At 37.6% G+C, this 21,952-nt stretch overlaps 1 protein-coding gene across 3 annotated transcripts in view; it reads left to right on the top strand.

The window, feature by feature from the left end:
• Positions 1-21,952, top strand: part of BRE (brain and reproductive organ-expressed (TNFRSF1A modulator)) — a 164,899-nt gene that overhangs the window by 25,628 nt on the left and 117,319 nt on the right. For all 3 annotated transcript variants that reach the window (XM_015283708.4, NM_001008458.2, XM_046938812.1), the window contains exons 4-5: positions 2,670-2,764; positions 19,256-19,450. In XM_015283708.4, the coding sequence (XP_015139194.1) occupies positions 2,670-2,764; positions 19,256-19,450 (290 nt within the window). The remainder of the gene's footprint in view (positions 1-2,669; positions 2,765-19,255; positions 19,451-21,952) is intronic.

The raw sequence follows: 21,952 nt of genomic DNA, 5'->3' as shown, positions 1-21,952 counted from the left end.
ATAAAAATGAGATAACTTGTCTGAGTAGGAAGGTTTTGCCTACATTGTTCTTAAACCGGAGTGGTCATGGTCACTAATGCTGTGGAGCATCACATGTTTTGTCTTCTATCAAGGTGTTAATGGCAAGTAGAATTGAAACTTATGAGGAAGTATGTACATAAGTTGGAGATGTAAGGCAGGGGTATTTATTTCATTTAGGCAAGGTGGGGAGAGTATATTGGGGTATATTGGTTTCTGGTGTTTTTATTTTCAAAAGTAAAGTGGTAGCCATTCTCAAACTGAACGCAGCAATTTTGCAAATGACTTTATTGGCTTAATTTTTTTGTTGTTGTTTTTTCCCAGCACAGTTATATTAGAAGATGGTAAGCCACAGCTACTACCACTGGAGTAGTAGTTTAAAAGTGAATGTTTCTATTAGGCCAACTGGGAGATAGTGATTCAAAATATTGAACACTTTACATTTTGTGAGCTCACTATACAGACTAGTGTTAACGTTTATGTAAAACAGATTGGCTGTTGAGTTTGCCATTGTCATTGCAGTGTATATTCAATCACTTCTCTGAGCAGTCATGCCGTAGAGTTCTTCAGTAATTTTTCTCTAATGAAGTATGGAGACATTACATAAAAATATGCAGTTAATTTGGTTATTTTTTATCCTTAGATTTTTGTAATATTTAGGTACTTGGAGTGCAGCTCTTGGCAAGCTGAACTGTAGCTTTGTGTACTCTGTTTAGAATAACACATTCTGAGAATGAAAAACCAAACAACTAGCAAGTGGACATGGAAGGAATGTGTTGAATGAGTTACTTAGCATCACATAAGAATGTCAAGACAAAAGCAGAGATACACTCCTTTCTTTCAGAGTAGCATTAGGATAAGTAAAAGGACAACTTTTTTATTTCATGGTGAGTTCTGAATTATTTGCAACACAGCTCTTAGTCTGTGAAGTTTGAGAAGTGTTAAGATTCTGTCTCCTTCAACACATGGCCTCAAGGATTGTCTGTTCTGCATGTGGATATTGATTGTAAGGAGCTATGCAGTATTTTTTTTTTCAATTACAGAAAATAAGAAGGGTTGACTTAAGGTGGCATATGAAAATCCAGTCGAGACACAGTAATTTTTCAGAATTACAGTTTAGGCAGTCTAGTGATTATTTTCTCTTCATACAGATGTATTTCCTGTTGCTATTTTATGTAGTTTCCTCTAGAATTAGTGCATATTTTGTTCTTATTTAAAATGAAATAGTACTTTTATGTTAATTGTATTTGGTATATTAACTGAGGAACCTCTACTCTTTCCTGCAACTTGTACTTATGTGTGATTCTGATGTTTGTGAATGTAGGAGTGCATACAGGAGAAAAACACACCATACTCTACTGAGTCTCATGATCAGCGAGTTCATGATATTTTGGAGTGATGCTGTGAATTATACCTAGACAGGATTGGCTTCTTGGTCATAAGCCCTCACCCTCTGCCAACTAACCTCTATAGTATCCTTGCTTCCAGCTAGAGCCAAGATATATTTACAGAATATTAGCAGTTAAAGCTGTCACATTGAGTGTCTTGAGGTGGTAATATTGTTTATCAGGCAGTATGTCTATAACCCTTGTTAATCCAATGCTTTTCTCCAGTTCTATGTTCATAGTTGTTGAAAAACAAAACAAAACAATGGTTTTACTTTCTATGAACAGAATTGTTTGTAAGACGTACCACACTGTTTTTACCTTACTGTGTAGTTTTTGAAGAAGTTACCACATAGTGGGTATTGACTTTCTTTTACTGCATGCTCACTGTGATACCTCACGTATCTTCTTTATGCAAAAGCTTAGTGTTTTTCTTTCATGTCATCTTCAACAGGAAAGAGTGATTCAGAGGTAGAGAAGTAATGCTCGATATGGCTTTTCTTGGATTGTCACGTTTTTTCAAAAGCTCACATGCAAATGACTTAACTTCCTCTTGACCTATTGAAACTCTGAAGCATGCTTACTAGTGAAATAATACAACCTACTTTCTTTTTTAATTATCATGTCGATAATTAATTGTATATTTTGTGACGCCAGCAAGATGGGAACTCAGTGCCAAGCTGTGATGATGTTTTAGATTATTAGTTAATTTTAGTCTCTCCGTTTAAATGCATAATACATTTTTCTTGGCATGAGTTTGGATAATTTTAGTGATCTCTGTTGGCCTGCTTATTCTTCCTCCTAAGAGTCGGGGATGGAGAGGAAAAGAAGGAATAAGAACTACTATGCTTTAAAGGCTCCGGTATTTTCAAAATAATAGTCTTGATAGTTTGCATCCAAGCTTTACTTAACGTGCAAAACACAGCAATCTAAATGTGGTACTTCTAACAAACTTTTCTAACGTTTTGTTTTTAGCCTACCCTCAGTAGTCTTTGAATTACAGTTTGAGGTATGAAGCAATAATATATTTCATGTTTCACTGCTTGCAGAGAAGGAAGAAGCAGTGCTTCAGGAATTTGATTTAATTCCCCAAAGCATCTGATGCTTGTCTTGCATGTAAATTTTTGTCAAAATCACAAGGATAAGTGCATAAAATATATTTAATGTAGCTATCAAATTTTATGTAACGTGTATCCTATGTACAATATCTTATTTTTAAGCACATACATAAAGATGTAAACCATGTTTTCATTTTCTGCTTTTCAGGGGATATAATATTCAATGCTCACTATCCTGACCTGCCACCGGATTTTATCTTTGGAGAGGATGCTGAATTTTTGCCAGATCCTTCTGCCTTGCATGTAAGTACTTCAGTTTGAGAACCTCATAACATACAAAGATATTTGGCTTTTTTAGAATGGCTTCAGCAACAAGAATTTGCTAACAATGCAGAATAAAGGAAAAAAAACTTTTCTCTCGTTATCCTAAGAGTATAAAGAAGTTGTCTTCTAATGTGATTTAAAGTTGAATCCATAAATCTGATTTTATTTTTAAACATTTTAATCAAGACGAGATGGATAGTTGAGTAGTTATTTGCAATAGCTCGGAATAGTTACTTGTAGTTATTCACAGTAACTATTCAAGGTTTCTTTAAAAATATATATAATATCTGACCATCTTAGAAGATCTCTTTCAGCAAGAAGGATTGAACATCAAGTGTATCTTTTCAAAAGCATTTCGTTGCGGAAAAAGTAGCATAATGTGTAGTGTTGTCAATTATTTTTTTTCCCATCAGGTAAAGTAAAACCAGGTTATGTATTGTTGGAATCACAGTATCAAAGAAAGAACTTATCTTCACACATGGAATAGGTAGGGCTGCCATAAAGAAAAGGCAAAGCACTTGAAAAAGATGGGTGGGTCAAAAATCAACTAAATTAGAAAGTATTTCTATAGTCCTGTTACTACAGAAGAAAAAGCACCATAATATGAAACCAAATGTACTGTTCAGTATTCAAAAATAGCCTGAACTGATAAAGTTTTGTTTGAAGAAGCTCACACTGATTATGCATCTAAAATACTTCTGCTCAGTGGTTACTAGTAGTTACTAAAGGCATGTTGTCGTATTTTTGGTTCCCGAGGTGTTTTTTCACCTTACTCTCCTCCTCTCTATGCACCATTCTGCTGCTTTTACAGACCTGCAGCCTTGTGTTCTGGCTTAATATTCTTTGTCAACAGGGTTTGAGTATATTTTTTTTCCTGTCAATGTGCAGTGCCTCTTGTTATGGTGGAAATTTGGTGATTCCATCAGAAAAGTGGTTCCATCAGAAAAACGCAACAGGTTATCATCTCATTTCTTTTTTTTCCTTCAAATTTTCATCTTTTACTGGAAATTTCACCCCCCAAAAAACAATTGGCACTTCAAATACATTTGGTATGTGTGATTTTGCTCAACAGTTGGAGAAAGCTGCCTGTATATGTGGGATACGTGGCATCGTATGACACAGACATAGACCTGGGAAATACTTTTTTCCTAGTGAAGAGCCATGCTGGGGTAGAGGCTCTTTGCATAGTACTCTGCTGTACCTTTCTTGTGCTCATCTCCAGCACAGCAGTTGCATCGGGTATGGGAGCTCTCCAAAGCAAGTTTCCTGAGGCTCTCCTGTACTGTTCAGTGCTGGGGCACAGGTGTCAGAGTGGAGCAGCTGTATGCAACTGTAGTGGTTGCACAGCTGAACATTGTCCTTTATGTGTGACGTAACAGTTGCATTTTTTGTTTTTATCTCTATTCATTTGACATTAAGTTATGCTGAGAAATCATATAGTCTTAAAAGAATTAGCATTAATAATTATTTTTAGCATACCTAGCTGAAATTTTGTAAGGTGAATGTCTTATTTCTTTGCTTCCCCTGGTCATTTTCCTGTGGAACTTGTAAACTCTTTTGAGAGGGAACTATGACACTGTTGAACAGCTATTCTGTTAGGCTTCTTTTAGGAGAGCTTTTACTTTGTATGCCAATTCTGGAATTGTTTTCACAATCTTTGATTTACTAGTTCTCTTATTTTTCCCTTTTTCTGTTTTACTGTTTTACAGTCCTATAGTGTCTTGAGAAGTATTCATAGTAGCAGCAGTTTCTGCAGTTGTTGTTAATAGACGGAGCATTTTTTTATTGAGCAGGAAAAACTGAAGTGAATGACAAAGAACAAATGAGATATTAAATGCTCAAAGAGAATTTGGGGCATCTTGCAGAAGTATTGTTTGGAGGGAGAAGTTTCACAAGTGTGATGTGGTGCCTTATTTCTCATGTGAAGTTGCTTGTAATATTCATCCACTGAGAAGCCTATAAGAATAAAAACATCCTTAGTTTTCTTTCTTTCTTACTTTGTTTGTTAATGGTGCATCATTTGGGTGCATTGTTTTTCTTCTGCCTAAACACGGATTGTTCCCACTCCTTTCATTCCAAAACAGCTTGAAGAGCCATTTGCTCCTTGATGCACAAGGTATTAATTAGCCTATTTTAAAATTAATAAGAAAAGAAAAATAAATTGGCAGCCCAACAGTTTTTCTTTGGTCGTTATGCCTTGCTATAGCATTCACTATGTTAATGTAATCTTTTTTGATAAGGTACTTGGTCATTCTCCTCCAGTCCCTCCTGATGCTATCAGAGCAAGTTAGCCCCACTTTGCAGCTACGGTGTACTTTTGCTTTGGTATTTGCCTTTTAATGTTCAACATAGTTTGCAGACTTGTTTTCTCCAGAATGTTACATTAACAGTAACTTGTTTATAATGCTAAGCATATTAATAACTCCCTTTTCTCCCTTCTCTAATCTCAGACCTATTTAATGAAGATGATTTTAATTGGATTCTAATGTATTAAGGGAATTTTTTATAGTTAGTGGAAAGGTATGTTAACAGGTTAAGCAAAAATAGATTAACATGTTGATCATAATTCAATACTCTTAATCTTGAGCAACCTACAAATACTTTTGATGCAACAGTTACTGGAAATCAAAACACAATCTACAATTCACAAAAGCATGTAGATAGTATTAAATGAGGGGTAAGTCCACAGTCTCTAAGTAAAGAGTGTATGCAGTGGAATATGTGGGAATTCTAACATTGTGCCTTCCTGCAGTGCTCTCATCTGCCTGTATGTCTTGTTTGTCAAGCAGAAGTCATCACATGTTCTATGGCTTGAGTCAGGCTTTATGTTCAACTTGAAACAAGAACCAGGTACTCTAGATTCCTCAAGCTTATGTGGCTGTGTTAGAGGCTGTCAGGAGGCTTCCCTAATGAAACCTGAATCACATCAGTCAGTTTCTACTGCAGTTTCCATAGCCGTAGGCAGACCTTCAAGTTACATTTTCATCTCAACGCTGTAACAGGTGTTCAGTTAAGCAGCTGTTAGTCAGACAGCTAAAACAAGATTCAAGAAGTCCTGCATTTTAAAAAGTAGATGCTGTATGTGAAGACGTCTATTTTTTTTTTCAAGAGATACCTAAATAGTTGGGCTTGTATTTTAGCAATGAGATGATATATTGAGTGCTCGTTATATACAGATCTAATCAGCTCCTTTGTTAAATTGGTATTAAAATCAAGTCAATGTGCCTTTTGAAACACTGCTTTCTTTCTGTATTTCACAGAAATATTAAAATCACTTCATTTTGAAACTCAGGCTGAGTCTCAATAGTTATCCTGCTGGTTGTAGGGTATAATTTGTGTATATTCTGGGCTCCTAGAATGATGCAGAGATTGGTATTTTAGTCAAGGGACTACTATTCCTTTGGTTTTGGTTTGTCATACTGTTTCAATTATAATAAGAGCTAAATTCTTTAGGTTGATAATGCTATGCAGACCTTAGGCATTATTAGAAATAAACATTTATTTTTTCTTTTTATTAAAAATATCCTCAGCTATAGTATGTGCTTGATGCTTGTGTGTATAGTATGCATAAATAAAATCAGCTTCTCAGAATGTAAATAGAAAAGTTCTTCCCTGCTCTAGTGTTTATGCATTTTGGATGACAAGTATTAAAAATGTATTTTAAAAACAACCTATGATTCACTCTGTTCTGATTAAAAATTCAGTTGGCACAAAACAAGATTAGTGATTGTGTACGGATGAGATTAATTTGGAGCTCATTACAATGACGCCAGTTTGAGTAACAAGAATTGTTTGTTATGTTAGCCTAGTTGATTGTTAATGTGAGCCAGTTAATAACTGAAGTGCTTATGCAAAATGTTAACCCCATTTTTCCAATAATTTTGAAGTATATTCTGTTTGGCAAAGAGGATACAATAGCAGTGTGTGCAAGCTAGTGGTTAGTTGAAGGGCTTGTGGGTTGTTGGTTTTTTTTTTTAGCATCCTACTTCAGCCAGTCACCCCAGAAAGATTCTGCCCACTCAGTGCTATTGAAAAGACTTCCTTAGCTGTACTGGTGATGGAAGCAGGAGGACATGAGTATTTCCTGAAGCCCAGCAAGTGCTGAGTGTGTCCTTGCAGTCAAGTGTGTGTGGGAATACGTATGTTGCATTCACGTGGGAGAGAGTCTTGCCATCACAGTAATGCAGAGAATGGACCACTGCTGTTCTGATCCCAGAACAGAGAGCTAGAAATAGTTTGCCCTTGTCAAATTGCTAATACTAGGTACAGATTTCATTCATGCAGCTAATTGTGCTGCTTGAGTATATTAAATGTTACGTGATGTGTTTTGTATAGAGCAAATATCTGATAAGTCAGGTAGTTGTTCCTCCCTTTCTTAAAACTTGCTAATATACTCTTGCAAAATTAATTCCATTTGTTCTCACCAAAGGGCTTGGTAAGGAAAGATATATTGACTCTTAAAAAAACCAGTGCTTTTCGGTCCAGGAAATGCTAGTTTAAGAGAACACCAGGAGTGTGCATGGCTCATTTCACTCAAGGATGGCAAAGCGGGAGAAAATGTTTTTCTGCCAAGTTAGCCTATATATGTATGGTGAGGAATATCATTGTTCTGCATTATCAAAATGGGGGGAAACACTTAATGGCTCCCTAGTTATACTGTTTTTCAAAAAGAAACTGGTTCTCTTCTATCAGATAAGTTTGACCATCTTTTCCTTGATTGTACAGTTACATGAGCAGGAAGCTTGGACTGGAATAATAAAGCATTTAAATCTTAATTTAAATAAATGAATATTTTCAAATAAATGCTTGCATTTATTTCAAGATATGTAGTTTTGGCTTAGACTTGAGATCAGAATATTGGCCTCTTGAGTTTCTGGATTTCACCTTGAATTCATTTTAGTCAAGATAGTCTCATTTCTGCTGTGGGGCAATATGGCTAAGCATGCTCACGTATTTGCATAAATAAATATATCTGCTTTGCAGGAAATAAAGATCTTGCTAGTGGTAAGAGCACTGCAATAAATCCTAGTTCGTCTCAGTGATTTTCAGGTCGTTGTTTCAAACAGCAGTACAAAGCTGATGTCTGAAGCTGGATGTATGAAAGTAGAATGTCTTTTTTTGAACGTTTGAGAGTGGAATAATAATTTTGATATGGTAATTCTATAATGACAACCATGAAACTGATAAAATCAACGTCATTACATGTTTTTTTTTGTTTCACGTAATTGAAGTGTCAACATACTTGACTTGAACAATGTCAGTAAAATTTGGAAGGGAAAAAAAAGTTGTTATTAGAGAAGCTGGCAAAAATTAAAGGATTCTGGCCCTGGTGTGTAATGTTACTGGCGCAATACACTCCACTTCCTCACAAGAACTCCAGAATATAAGAAATGTCTTGGCTTGAAGGCAACAGCTTGTTAGCTTTCTAGAAACACATTTACAAGGTTTTCTTTTTTTTCCAAAGAAGAAAAAAAAATCAAATCTAGCACAATCTTCCTGAATTGAGAACACATTTAAATTCAACGTGGTATGCCTGTTGAATTCAAGTTGTTGAGCCATGATAACAGACTTTTCTGGAGAGAAAGTCAGCCAGCGCTTAAAGATATGCGAGCAGAACAAACTTTTATATTATCTGATTATAGAAAGTCATTGATAAATATTCTGCCTGATAATGCTGTTTTAGGTTTGATTAAGTTCTAGGCCATGAGTGCTGTTAAAACTTATAATTGTTGGTGATATTTTTTTCTTTTGTTTTGTTTGTTTGTTTTAAACCAGTGAGAATAGCTTAAGCTTGGGAGCCTGCAAGTTCTTTCCCTCAGAAGATATTGCTGAGGCAAAGGAATGTCCTTGCATACAGACGAGGCCTCTATTAATTTCCCCACACAGAGGAGGGCTCAAGCTAAGTTTTGTTAGCTTTTTGCTGGTCTAAGTTTCTGCATACATTTGTTTCAAAATCTCTCTGCTTTACTCATTGTTTACATGCCTGTGTGCCTGTGTTTCTTCCCTCTCTTCCATCTCGGATCCTCAGGCATACATATACTTTAACTATCTTTAGAATAAATAAATACAGAAGTATATTTCTAATGCGTTCAACATATTGTTTGTGGTATTATAGTCCTTATGATTTTACATTATTTTTTCCATTTATCTATCTTTCTGGAGGTGCAGCTTTCACTTGCATAAAGGAACTGAGAGCTTTTCTTATACTTCTTTTTGAGAATATATTACTGATTTGCATTAATTTGCCCAGTATAGTAGGAAAAGAAGTGGTACCTGGTAAGTGTTTTTCTGAAGGACTGTATTTTCAAGGTCATATATGTTCTCTTGCAGTGCAAATGTGGAAGTAAAACTCAAATACTGCAAGCTGGCTTAGCCACTGAAACCCACAATATGATGTATTGATTTTGATTTATGGGATTTTGAGAGGGAGGAAAATGGTTAGAAGGAAACAGTTTTCTATATGCCACCCAAAAGTAAAAGCTTAAGGGATATCAGTGGACCAGGCCAAAAATATTATCTGTGAAGTTTCTACCTCCCTGCTGTAGCTAAAATTACTGGTTTTGACAGGAAGGAAAAAGCCCAAGAACTGATAAGAATGAAAAACCAGCTGTTAAGTAGGGGCTCTTGAGGTGAAGCATTAATACTGAAACAGTGATCTGTTCCCTGGTACACTGAGAGTCTGAGAAGTTTGGGCCTGTTCATGCTGCCATCCATACATGACAAGCAGATCTGTAGGTAAAATATACGAATGCATGTGTCTTGTTTTAAAATTAGTTTTTTCTTGAGCTTTGTTATTTTATTTGCTGTGCTGGTTAGACGTGTCCATCTCTGGTAACAGATTCCCAAGGTGAAAAAAGGCCGTGTGGTTGGTAACTTGGTTTAGCTAATGATTGGCACATTGGATTTCCTAACCCAGGATCTGTGTGTTGAGGGAACTAAGAAATTCCTTGTCAGAATAGGTAGAGGTACAGGGTGGGGGATCTGGAAATGGACAGGTTTTGCTCTAATCTCTTAGCGAAGTAGGACAAGAAATACTTTACATGCCAGATCTTTAGAAGAGTAATTAGATAATATTGTTCTCTCTCTCCTGTGATGGTAGGAAGAAGTAGTTTTTGAGCATCTGATTATCTTGTAAGAGAGCTCTGTGGGAGAAACTGCCAGGCTTTTTCAGGAAGAGTACACAACTAAAAATGCTCCTCTGGGCTCAGAGTTGCAGTTTCTACATCTCCAGAGCAACCTCAAAATGCAAAGATCAGCTATCTCAGCTGCTCCCACAGCAAGGCGTAGGAATCATATGTGGTAACCTTTAGAACTTGTTTGCTCTCGTGTTCCTGTTGAATGATGCTTGAGAGAAAGTGGTGGATTTATTCTTGGGGAATGCAGAAGAGCCTTTCACGTGTCCCATTTACTGGGTTTTATTTTGAAATTGCACTGGGTGTATAATTACTAATCCACAATCACTCTGTCTAATCAATGGGAAAAGCGATGGGGAAAAAATTCTGGTGTACAAAATGTAGGATGCTTTTCCAAAATCAGAGTTAAGTTTTTGATGTTGTACTCATGTTGTTCACTTGGTCTGTATTTTCATGCTAATTCAAGGCCTTCGGGTATTTGAAATTTTGGCTAAGCATTTATAGACTAGTATAGTTTGTGCATCCAGTTTTTACAGCCTCTCACTTAAAATACTGACTATTCCAAGTTTTGCTTAATGCAAAATGTCTGGTTGTACATAGAAGCTAGGAGAACACAAAAGATCTGTAATTTCTTTGGTAGTACTTACCATGACAGAAGTGCGCCTGAGTTGAATTGTTTTCATGAAATGTGAAGTCTTTGATGTTTACTTATGCCCACAAATGATCATTTCAGGCATGTTACTCCAGAAAGTTGTTCCAGTGGTGTTTTGTGGAAGGAGGATAAGAAGAACCTGTGAAAATAAGATGACAAGAAGATGGCGTGTAGGTTTATAGTGATTGATTTGAAGCTGCAGACTGTAGGATGTTTAAGTGCTGGCTGCTAAGAAGCTGAAGCCTTTAAAGTTGTTGTAACACTCCAGCCCTGCAAATACTGTGAAAATTATCTGTTGATAGAAAGATGTGAGCATATGGCAGATAATTATCCTGTGCCTTTTTCTGTGAGCAGTTTCACCATGGTGGTCCATGAAAACTGTAGCAGAGCAGAAACTGAAACCAGATTTCCCAGTTTCTAGTCAAATACTGTAACCACTGGACTCATATCTGTTCTGTAATTACATGCAGCTTGAGTGCTGATATCCCAGTGTGGTCTTTCTCATTTCAGGTAAAAACTTAGATAAGTACTGCTTTTAAGCCATTGTAGGATATAAGATGTATGCGTGCAGTGTTCAGATAAAAACAAAATGGAAATCTGTACTTAGATTATTTTTTATGATAATTCTGGATGGGAGATCCTGTAGAAATGCACTACCACTCTTATGGGCCTGGGAGGTTTTGTTTACTGACATTTTCTCGTGAATCTTAATTTCTTGCTTAGAAATATAAAAGTGCACTAACTTAAAACAAGATCTTGCTGTTGTTTCCTGTAGTATAGCCAGAAAAAACAGTTACAATCTGTCTTCTTTAAAATCACATTCCTGGAAGAAATTCTGGCAACCTGGATATTTAAACACGTTTCAAAGAAAAACAACTTCAGATCAATTAGAAATTGTTAGCATATTTTCTCTCTGACAATGTAGAATTACAGTGTTCTGTAGACGTTGCCTGAAGTTATGAAATAAGCAGTAACCTGTACAGAGGCTATGAATTAGCTGCTTTTTCAGCAATACTTGCTTTATGTTCTGGAAAAAAAGGGGGAATAGATAATCACTGACACTGAGTAGTTTGCAGTGGTTCTTGATTTGGTTTTTGGAAGGATAAAGGAAAGACTGCAATGCACAAAATGTTCCAGAACAAAACTTACATGTGTTTTCTTTGCCAAAAGTTGAATATTGTGGCTGCTTTGAAAAGCTAAATTTTGGATCGCTTTCCTAGAAGGGATGAGAAGCTGCTTGGTAGGTTTTCACTTGTCTCACCTCTAAGAAGATGTCATTAAAAGTGATCTGGTCTGGCTGCACGTTTTCTTTGTCTCTTTTTGAAATCCAGTAGGTATTGCTATTTATCTAAATGAATTGCTGTTGAAGTGGCTTAAATTTCATTCTCTGTGGGTGGCCTTGTAATATCTTCACTGCCTCTTTATGCACAATCTAAGTAAATTGATTTTCTCAACACTTTGGTCTTATCTGACGGTCCAGAAACCTTTCTCTATCAAACTGCTTGCTTTTTATGCAGTCTGCTTCTGTCAAGAGACAGGATTATGAGTGAGATAATTTGAAGATGGACTTTGATCCCCAACAAAATCTTTGGGATTTTCTTCCCAGTAAAATATATTCTGTTCAGTGAGCTTGTTTAAATTAAGATCTGGCAGATCTTCAAAACAGATCTCCTGAATCACTTTGGGTTCTGCTAATGTAGACACTGATTAACGAATGCCTATAGCCTGTTAGTCTCAAAATATAGTACATGAATACTCTATTTCAATTTATATTGCTGTACAATGTATGTGAGGTTGAGGGCAAAGGCAGTGTGTGTGCATGTTATTAGAAATCATTCTGAAGTCTAAATATCTAATTTCTCAAAAGACCTCTTCCTGTACTGCTAATGAAGAAAGATAGCAATTGCAGCAGAAGCTTCTGTGACAATAGAATATTGACTTCCTTATGGAGAGTTGCTGGTGGACAGATGGTAGTTAGTGACCAGCTTCACTATGACCACTGCTACCTGGGTGTGCAGTAAAGTTTCTGGGATCTGTTCTCTGTCATATGGAAGGTGGAACGCACATACATTTCCTGTGGAGCAGCTTAGTCCTGCTATTTAGAATTAATTCTCTAATTGGAAGAATGAGGATTAGCCAGCCATCACAGCTAACATTGCCAGGTTTCTGTCTCCATAAAAAATGCATAGTTGTTTTCTCATGCTACTAACCTGCTACTGAACTGCTTAAGGTGAGGTAACAATTTAACTTTTTAGAAAATGAAAGTTACATGAGTTGCATTATGCCAATGGGAAAACTGATTAAAAAGGCTTAAATTAAAACTCAAATTGTGGAGTTGCATCTAGTTGTTGTAGAGGTTATAGGCAGAAGCATGAGCAGTGCCTAAACAGAAGAGAATTGTTTAACTGAGCCTCCATCCACGGACTCAGCAAATAAGAGACAAATTCTTCCATGATGAGCTGAAAAAAAATAGTACTAACATTAAAATGGTTGTAACCATTCCAAGATGTGCATCTAAGCCTTTATGGGCGTGAATGCAGAACTAGTTGTGGATGCACAGTTGGAGTTGATTCATAGTTGTATATTGTTTTACGGTGGGCCGTAAATTTGCACTGCAGAATTCCTTTAAAAATATCTCTTGGCAAACCGGACAAGGAATTGGATCCAAGTCTGGATTTCTTTATTTTAAATGGATTACTGATTGTTCTGTAAAATTCGATTAACTCTCTGGGAAGTCTGCAGAAATCTCATTTCAAATTAGAAAAGATGCATTGAATGAAATATCTAAGTTAGGATACTGTCAATACTCCTGTCAATGTGCTCCCTTTTTGGATATAACATTCACTTTTATTGCAATTTGATAGCTGTTTCTTTTAAAAATTGTTTCCCCTCTCTCTTTTTCTTTTATTTTTAGCTGATTTGAACGTATGCATTTTGTCAGAGACAAAATTAAAGGTCCTGGTGAGTAAGACAGAAGGTGACTTAGAAGCCATGGAAAGCAACGTGTATTCTGCCATGTACATATTTGCTGAGTATTTCTTTAATTGGGTTTTTTTGTACCTGCCAGGCTTCAGCAGTCTCGCTGTAGCAAATGTGTGTTTCTATCTTTCCAGGCTTTTTCTGAACTGGTAACAACTTCTTAATTTTGTGTATGTATACATTCAGAGCATAAATTTTATGCAATTCTTTGTGACAGAACTTTGAGCCATGGAGCACTGAAACGCTGGAAGCTCCTTTGGTTCTTCTAGTGCTTTCCGTACATTAAAATACTCTTTTGTACAAAAACTGCATTGGCCATGGTTGGAAAATAGGCAAAAATCAGAAAATGAAGGAAGCAGGCTGCTGCTCCTTTTTTTCCCCCCTTCTTTTCTGAAGTCTTTAGTTTAAGATATTATTTAAAACAACTTCCAAGGGCAACTTGTGTATGCTATACTACATTGCCGAATAAAATATTATTTAGAACATCTTAAAAGAAAGAGGTTAATTTACGGTTGCAGGAGCACATTGAATTAAGTGACAAATCTTTGCATGTTCTCAGGGGATTCATTATGGTGCTGAAACTGTGGTGATTAAGACATTCTACAAGGGGTCAATTCGACAAACATCAAATTCTGCTTCTGTTATGTTTCTGTCTGTGCTATAGATAGTTGTTTTCTTTGTCTCCGATTTCAAAAATAAAGTAAGATTAAAGGAGGTACTGTTTGAAGCTGTGAAAGAACAATATAGCATGCATTTTTTACATGCTGTTGAAATTGAGTAGTAGTAAAATGATTTAAAAAATGCTTTCAGATGAATGAGCAGTGCTTAGGACAAATGACACTTAAAATTAGGTAAAAAGATTTCATGTATAAATAAGTCATATTCAGAAGAGTTTGGGTTCAAAATTTACAAATTCAGATCTGAAAAGAACAGCATTTCTAAAAAGTTAAATAATAATAAAAAAAAAAGACTGAAAGGTAATGGCCAATAGCCAGGTAAGAAAGTGCCACAATAATAGAATTCTGAAGTTAAAAAAAAAATAGTGTGTATTTAAATCAAAACTTGTTAGAGAAAGTTTGTGTATTTTCTCTGTATTTACTGTTGCATCAATGAGAATGCATTGGAACTGGTGTGTGTACTCAGTGGATTGTTAGGTTTTCATCCAGGTGAACTGTTCTTAGAACCAACTCATACTTAGCTTGACTCCTTAGCTGCTGAATGAAGGGTATTTAGTAAAGATCCTAGAGTCGTTTAATTCCTTTTAATTCCTTCAACTGTAAAGCGTAAGCACTGTTTTGATGCAGTGTTCTTGAACTCTTTGAAGAGAGCAATACTTCAGTTCCACACAGGACTAATAACAATGGATTTCCTCTTACTCTTTTTTTGTTCTGTAGTGTAATATTATTTAAAAAACAAAAAGGTATGGTTGCTTTTAGGTCGGTTATTAAGATATTGTTGGTCATTTCCTTTGACAGAACATTTCTATTGTGTTATAGCAATGTCATTAGGAGGAAAGGTTATTCTCACTTGTCTGGCTGATATCAATACATACTGGCATATTACATCCTCTGGCTTTCTGGAAATGCTTTATTTGAGCAGGAGCTTGGGAACAGGAAATTTAAGGTTATACACAGTCTGGTTTTAGACTGTATGATACAAAACGTGTTTCCTAGAAGACACTATCTACCTTACAGATTTTCTCTAGTGGTTTTTTTTTTCAGAATTGAGTAAGTTTAAATGGTTGGGAATAAATTTTTTTCAAGCTGCAGATGGAAGAAAAGGTAGAACAAGGCTTTCAGTCACTCACTGTTATGGATCTGAGAAGCTTACAGGAGCCTCATTGCTATCTCACTGTATGAGAACTGTTGAGTCATGGCCAGAATGACTGATTGAGCAACTGGGGAAAGGACCTGCTCAGCCCTGGGAGCACAGGTGAAGGCAATTCAGCTGTGTGACCGGAAGGGGTGGAGCCTGGCTGCACCTCTCTTAGACCACATTTAAGGGCTGACTGCCAGGACCTCAGCTTTCTCCTTGTCTTCCGTGGTCGTATTCCCCACTGCATCAATTAAAGAAGAAATTATCCTTGATTCTTCTCTTGCCATTGATATATTTGTAAAAGGATTTCTTATTCTCCTTTACTGCAGTGGCCAATCTGAGTTCAAGTTGGGCTTTTGCCTTCCGGACTTCCTCCCTGCATACCTTAGCAACTTCTTTGTAATCTCCCCTAGTAGCCTGTCCCTTCTTCCAGAGGATATAGACTCTCTTTTTCTTCCTGAGTCTCAACAGTAGTTCCCAGCTCATCCACACCGGTCTTCTTCCCCTACGGCTTGCCTTATGGTATTCAGGGACAGCCTGTTTTTGCGCCTTTAAGATTTCCATCTTGAGGAGTGTCCAGGCTTCCTGGGCGCCTTTACCCTTAAGGAGTGACTCCCATGGGACCTGTGCTACAAGTGTCCTGAACAGGTCAAAGTCTGCCCTCTGGAAGTTCAAGATGGCAGTTTTGCTAGTCACCCTTCTGACATCTCCAAGAATAGAGAATTCTACAATTTTGTGGTCACTCTGCCCTAGACAGTCCCCAGCCTTCACATCACCTACCAGTCCTTCTCTGTTAGTGAAGAGCAGGTCTATCAGGGCACCACCCCTGGTAGGCTCTCGTACCAGCTGCGTAAGGAAGCTATCTTCCACACACTCTAGAAACCTCTTGGACTGCTTCCTTTTGAGCTATATTGTATTTCCAACATATATTAGGGAAGTTGAAATCCCCCACAAGAACGAGTGCTGGCGATCACGCAACTTCTGCAAGCTGCTCTTAGAACGCCTTGTTCATCTTCTCATCCTGATTTGGTGGTCTATAACAGACCCCCACCAAGATATCTCCCCTGTAGGCCTTCCTCCTGATCCTCACCCATAGACACTCCACTTTATCATTCGCAACCCCAAGCTCTTCAACATCAAAACAGTCTTTAATATAAAGGGCCACATCACCACCCTTCCCTCCTCATCTATCCCTTCTGAAGAGCTTGTAGCCATCTATCACAACATTCCAGTCATGGGAGCGGTCCCACCATGTTTCGGTAGTAGCAGCTAGGTCACAGTTAGCCTGACGCACAATTGCTTCCAGCTCCTCCTGCTTGTTGCTCATGCTGCGTGCATTGGTGTAGATGCACTTCAGCCAAGTCATTTGCCTCACTCCCAGCTCAAGCATCATTCCCCTAGGCTCTTCTCTTGTGAGGCCTGTTCCTTCCCCCGTCATAGTTTAAAGCTCTTTCGATGAGCCCCGCTAGCTCCTGCACTAGGATTCATCGCCCCCTTTGAGATAGGTAGGTTCCACAGACGAACAGCAGGCCGTTTACCTAGTAAACTACCCCATGATCAAAGAACCCAAAGTTTCTGGCTCGACACCAGCCTCTGAGCCAGTTATTCATTGCTTGCACTTTCCATGCCTGCTCCGAGCCCCACACTGCCCCTGACGGTACAGAACAAAAGATCACTTGCACTCCCGCACCTTGAACTAATCGCCTAAACCCCTGAAATCCCTTCTCGACGGCTCGGGTCTGATCTGCATATGGGGCCCTCCGTTCCTTTGAGAAGGGAGTCACCCACCACGACCACCCTTCTTTCTCTCCTGACAGAGGCAGTCTGGAGGTGCGGAGGTGACTGCCTTGCCTTAGGCTCCCTCCCCTGCAGATCCTCCATCACCTCACCACTCACCTCACCTTCAATTTCCAGCATGTGAAATCTGTTGCTAAGGGTGAGCTGGGGAAGCGGGGTAGGCAGGCGGGGGGGTTCCCATGATATTGAGTAGGGACTCTCACGTGCACATGATATGCATGAGCAATCTTCTTCCCCTTCCTTTAAAGCAACTTTCTATCATGCTGATCCTTCTATCATCACACCTTTGTTGTAATGCCTTTCCCATTTCATCTTTTGTATTGATCTGTCTAATTGCTACACTCAGTCATTCACCAGTTACCTTGGTTTGTAATACATGTTTTGAGTTATGGGATGCTGGTATTCCCATTTCGTAGTATCCTTGCTGTCTAGGAGGAAAAGGATAGTATTCTTCTGTAGATTAGAGTTTTGCATCATTATAAGTGATGATGCTGAAAGTAAGAAAGCCATTTTGATAGCATCTTAAATATATTTGACTTCAGAGAGAAACAAATACAAAGTTGTGGAAAGAGAAAGGAAGTATTATCATCATGTGCATATAATGAAGTCCATACAAAACTATGCCAAAGGGTTACACTGAAGTCAACAGAAATAATAATTATAAGCATTTTGAAACTAAATGGCTGCATCATCAGAGATTAGGTTAAAAGTTGTTTCTGTTGTAGACCTTCTGTTGAAGGCACAGAGTGAAAAGCATCAGAAGATAGAACTTGTAACTCTTTTTTTTTCAGATCAGAAGGTGGAGTCTTTGTTTGAAAGATTCTCTGTTTCAATTTATGATCTTTTTGTAAAGCACATAATTGCAGAGGAGCTGGGATTGGAAAGAGCCTGCTCAGAGTTGGATAAAGTGGTTGTCCAGGACTGCTTCTAGTTGGGTTTTGAGCGTATCCAAGACTCAACAAGCTCTCTGGGCAACCTGTTCCACTTGTATTTATCAATTCTGGTATTACTTAAAATATTAATAGCTATTATGTTTTAGGGGATGCGTTTTTTATCCAGTTTCATTCATGTAGTTATGCTCAAAGCTGACCAACAGCTGCGTGACTGTTAACGTGCCCTGAGTTTATATCAAGACCCGTTGAGAACCTACGTACGAAGCATATGGCAGTCTAGAGTTATCTTGTGGTTTTTATATCAGAACTGTCTCATTGTTCTATTGGTATGGAGTAAAGAATGTGCTGTCATTTGACATTAACACGTACTCATTCTAGGTCAGTCAGAGGCAGGCATGTACACTGATGGTGTTAGATATGGCTAGTAACACAAAACCTTCCCAACTAAAACTTATTTTACAAAGAAGACTGGTCTAAGTGAGTTCAGAGTGGATACACTGAGGGATCGTGACTGTGGTGCTGACACAGTCACTTTCAAATGTATTAATGTTTATTTCTTTTACTTGTGTTTCTTGATATATGGTCAACTTGTAATAAACCTGCCAGGCAGATCAAGTTCTTTCTGTATGGATGTCGTTTGTGTTAAGGGAATGAATCAAGGCAGTAAAGAGACAGTCCCAGTGAAGTAGAGCACAAGGTTGAGACAGTTTGCCATGTTACTGTTAATACAATTTGAGTAATTAGTTTCCATTGTTACTGTCAGTTTGGCATAGTCACTTGGATGTTTTTTTTGCGTCAAGTACTGTTCAGGGTTGCACTTAATCTTACCATCGTACATTTCATATGAGTTTTTAATTTTTTGAATTCAGACTTTTCAAGTCCACAGATGCAGCACTGTAATTTTGGGGAAGAATGGAATGGTGATTTAAGCGTATCTATGCCTAGTAGTAACTCCACTATCTGTTTTGTGGTAGATCACTGTATGAGCTCTTATTTCATGGTAAGGCTTGCTTTTGCTGTTTAACCTGTTTTCCTTCCAAAGCATGATATAACCCTTGCATTTAATATTAAGATTTAATGTTAAGCTTTGACACCAAACTTCCAAATGCGTATTTACCTCTGATTTCAGTATGGAGGGGGAAATGCTTGTCTTTCTATTGCTGGAAATGAATTCAGTCTCTGTTCTTTCAAAATTCAACAGAATTTGGCTTCTTGGAATCCTTCAAATCCTGAATGCCTCCTGCTTGTTGTGAAAGAGCTTGTGCAACAGTATCATCAATTTCAGTGCAGCCGATTACGTGAGAGCTCACGTCTCATGTTTGAATATCAGACTTTACTTGAAGAGCCCCAGTATGGAGAAAATATGGAAATCTATGCTGGCAAAAAGAATAACTGGGTAAGCTATTAAGAATTGCTTCTAAAATGCTCTTAGTGATCCTTTAATTTTAGTAAATGACAGTTCTTGGTTTAGAAAACCAGGTTGTTTGTGTGCATCTCCTTGCTTTATTTACAATGAATATAACTTATTTGACTCAGCTCACTTTCTGTACGCTCTGTTTTGTCCTTTTCAATCATTCTGTTACCTTGCTTGAACTAGATTTTGAGGTGAGCAACTCTTTTTTCAGCCTAGTGATAGTTCATCTGATTTATGGATGAACTGATAAACTCTTGAAAAGCCTGTGATATTTACAGGGCACAATATGTGGAACTTTGACCCCTGTGAAGATCTTAGAGGCAGAATAACTGCACTGGTATGACACCCTGCTCAGGCAAATCAGTTCTACTTAGAACTAGAATGTATTACTGTGGTTCCACGTCGAGGATGAACTGATTTAGTTGGTAGTTGCAGTTCTGTTGTATCTCACTGCAGCTTATCTGAGATGAGTTGTTCCAGGAACCTAAATAGGTGGGAAAAAAAAAAAAAAGGACTAATTTCCTGCAGGATAGGAGGAAGATGAGATGGGCTAGAGCAGTGACTTTGTAGGGCCATGTCTTCACACGGCAATTAGACGTTAACCTGGCTCATCCATTTCCTGAAATTGCATCCTTTACCTGGGCAATGTGCCATGCCACCTCAACCTTCTGAGTGGAGGTTATTGGCAATGTAGACAGCTGGGTTGGTGTGCAAGTTAACTATTTATTTATTTATTTATCTCTGCCATTTTCCCCATTAATAGTGTTTTTGTCACTGGAATTTTGGAGTAAGTTATATCAGAAAATATATAATAGTGCTTATGCTGAACACGTAGCCATCTTGCTTTCAGCAAGCAGTATAATCTTGACTTATATTATTCTTGAGAAGCAATATCTGATGAAGTAGATGTACTCTGGAATTGAAATTCCAGCATTTGTTTTATCACAGACTAGAATTCACCTTTGTCACTTTCATTGTCCTTAAGTAACAGATGACATGAGGATTTATAACTCACTGTACTTAATTTTACTTGGCATTATCTTTATCAGAGAATTTCGGATCTCTGTTTCTAAATCAGAATGTTTGTTCTTAAGTATTATTTTCTGTAGCTGGCATCACAAGGAACTTGACACATCTGTAAATATCATCAGACAGTTTTACTGAAGTGCTTTCTGTACCATACTCAGATTTTATCGTCACTGTTGGCAGCTGCCAAAGTTGTAGCAAAGATTATAGAAAACTTTTTTTCTCCTTATGGAAAAACTGTCTACTGAAGTCTTTGGATTCTTTCCCCAGTCCTTCATGACTTTGAAATGTTATCTTAATTTGGCATTGAAATGCTATCTAAACTTAAAATATTCAAATAAAATAAATCTCAAAGACATTTTGAGGCAAATCCTTTCAATTATTTCAAAGCTATGTGAGGTTTCTGTAGCATGTGCTTTGTTTTGAAAGTTTATGTTCTCTATCAAGAAGATCTCAAAGGTCTCATTTGAAAATTCTGTGAACATGTTACCTGCATTATGAGGGCTTCTTTGTAAGTGTCTTGAAACACAGAACTGTGTAACTAATCTCTGTGGTTCTCCTTCATATCCTTTACAATTTTCTTGTTAGTCTTGACAATTGGTGCAATAGCCATGTTTCTCCCAGAATCAAGAAGCAACTAACTGCATGTTACTTCCTTTGCCTGGAACTCACAAAAACTCATCTTGTTGCTGTCTCTAATGAACTGATGGCAGCTCAACAGGCTTGTGATATAATCATCTATGAATGCACGTTGCGTAGCTTTATGAACGTAATTATGTTACGTGCATGAATTAATAATTATATTTTTTTTAAAAAAGAGGAGGCCTGAGTTCAGTGTTGTGTCCCAGAATGGAAGAGAAATGTGCTTGTGTATGTCTAGTTTCCTGAAGCGATCTCCAAGATCTATGACAGAGACAAACTGTTGTTTAGTGTGGTAGCTTCATGTTGGCAGAGTTCCATCTGATACAGATGCTCATTAACTACCTGAATCTAATCTCTCTGTGTTATAGCCAGAAGTATGTCTGTCTTCAGTGTATGCCTGTCAGCAGCTGGCATGGTTTGGATAGTTGAGCAAGGTGGGCAGGGGCTGCTCTCTGTGAGTCCAGAATCTCTCTGGGAGTACTACATTGCAGCACAGTCTTGATTGAATGACATAAAAGATCTGGCCTGCAAGCCTTTATGTACTTTCATGCCATGTAGCCGCTGATGTTTTGATCAAAGGCCATTTATCTGTTCAGCGTTCACCCGCAGTTCATCCGACTTGGTGATGTCATCAAACTTTCTTGGAACCAGAAAATATTTTCTAGATTGTTCTGGCAAATGTTGTATGACGTCTATTTTGGAAATGAGGTCCAGACAAGAATCGCTGTCTATAATATCAATTTTGGTCTGATAGAAAACCAAGTGCCCCAACTGATGTCAAAACAGTCTTTGGGCTGCATGCACAAGAAGTCATTT

Source organism: Gallus gallus, chromosome 3 (genome assembly GCF_016699485.2).
Source record: "Gallus gallus isolate bGalGal1 chromosome 3, bGalGal1.mat.broiler.GRCg7b, whole genome shotgun sequence".
In the NCBI taxonomy this organism is placed as follows: domain Eukaryota; kingdom Metazoa; phylum Chordata; class Aves; order Galliformes; family Phasianidae; genus Gallus; species Gallus gallus.
This window is presented reverse-complemented; position numbering and strand designations above follow the sequence as displayed.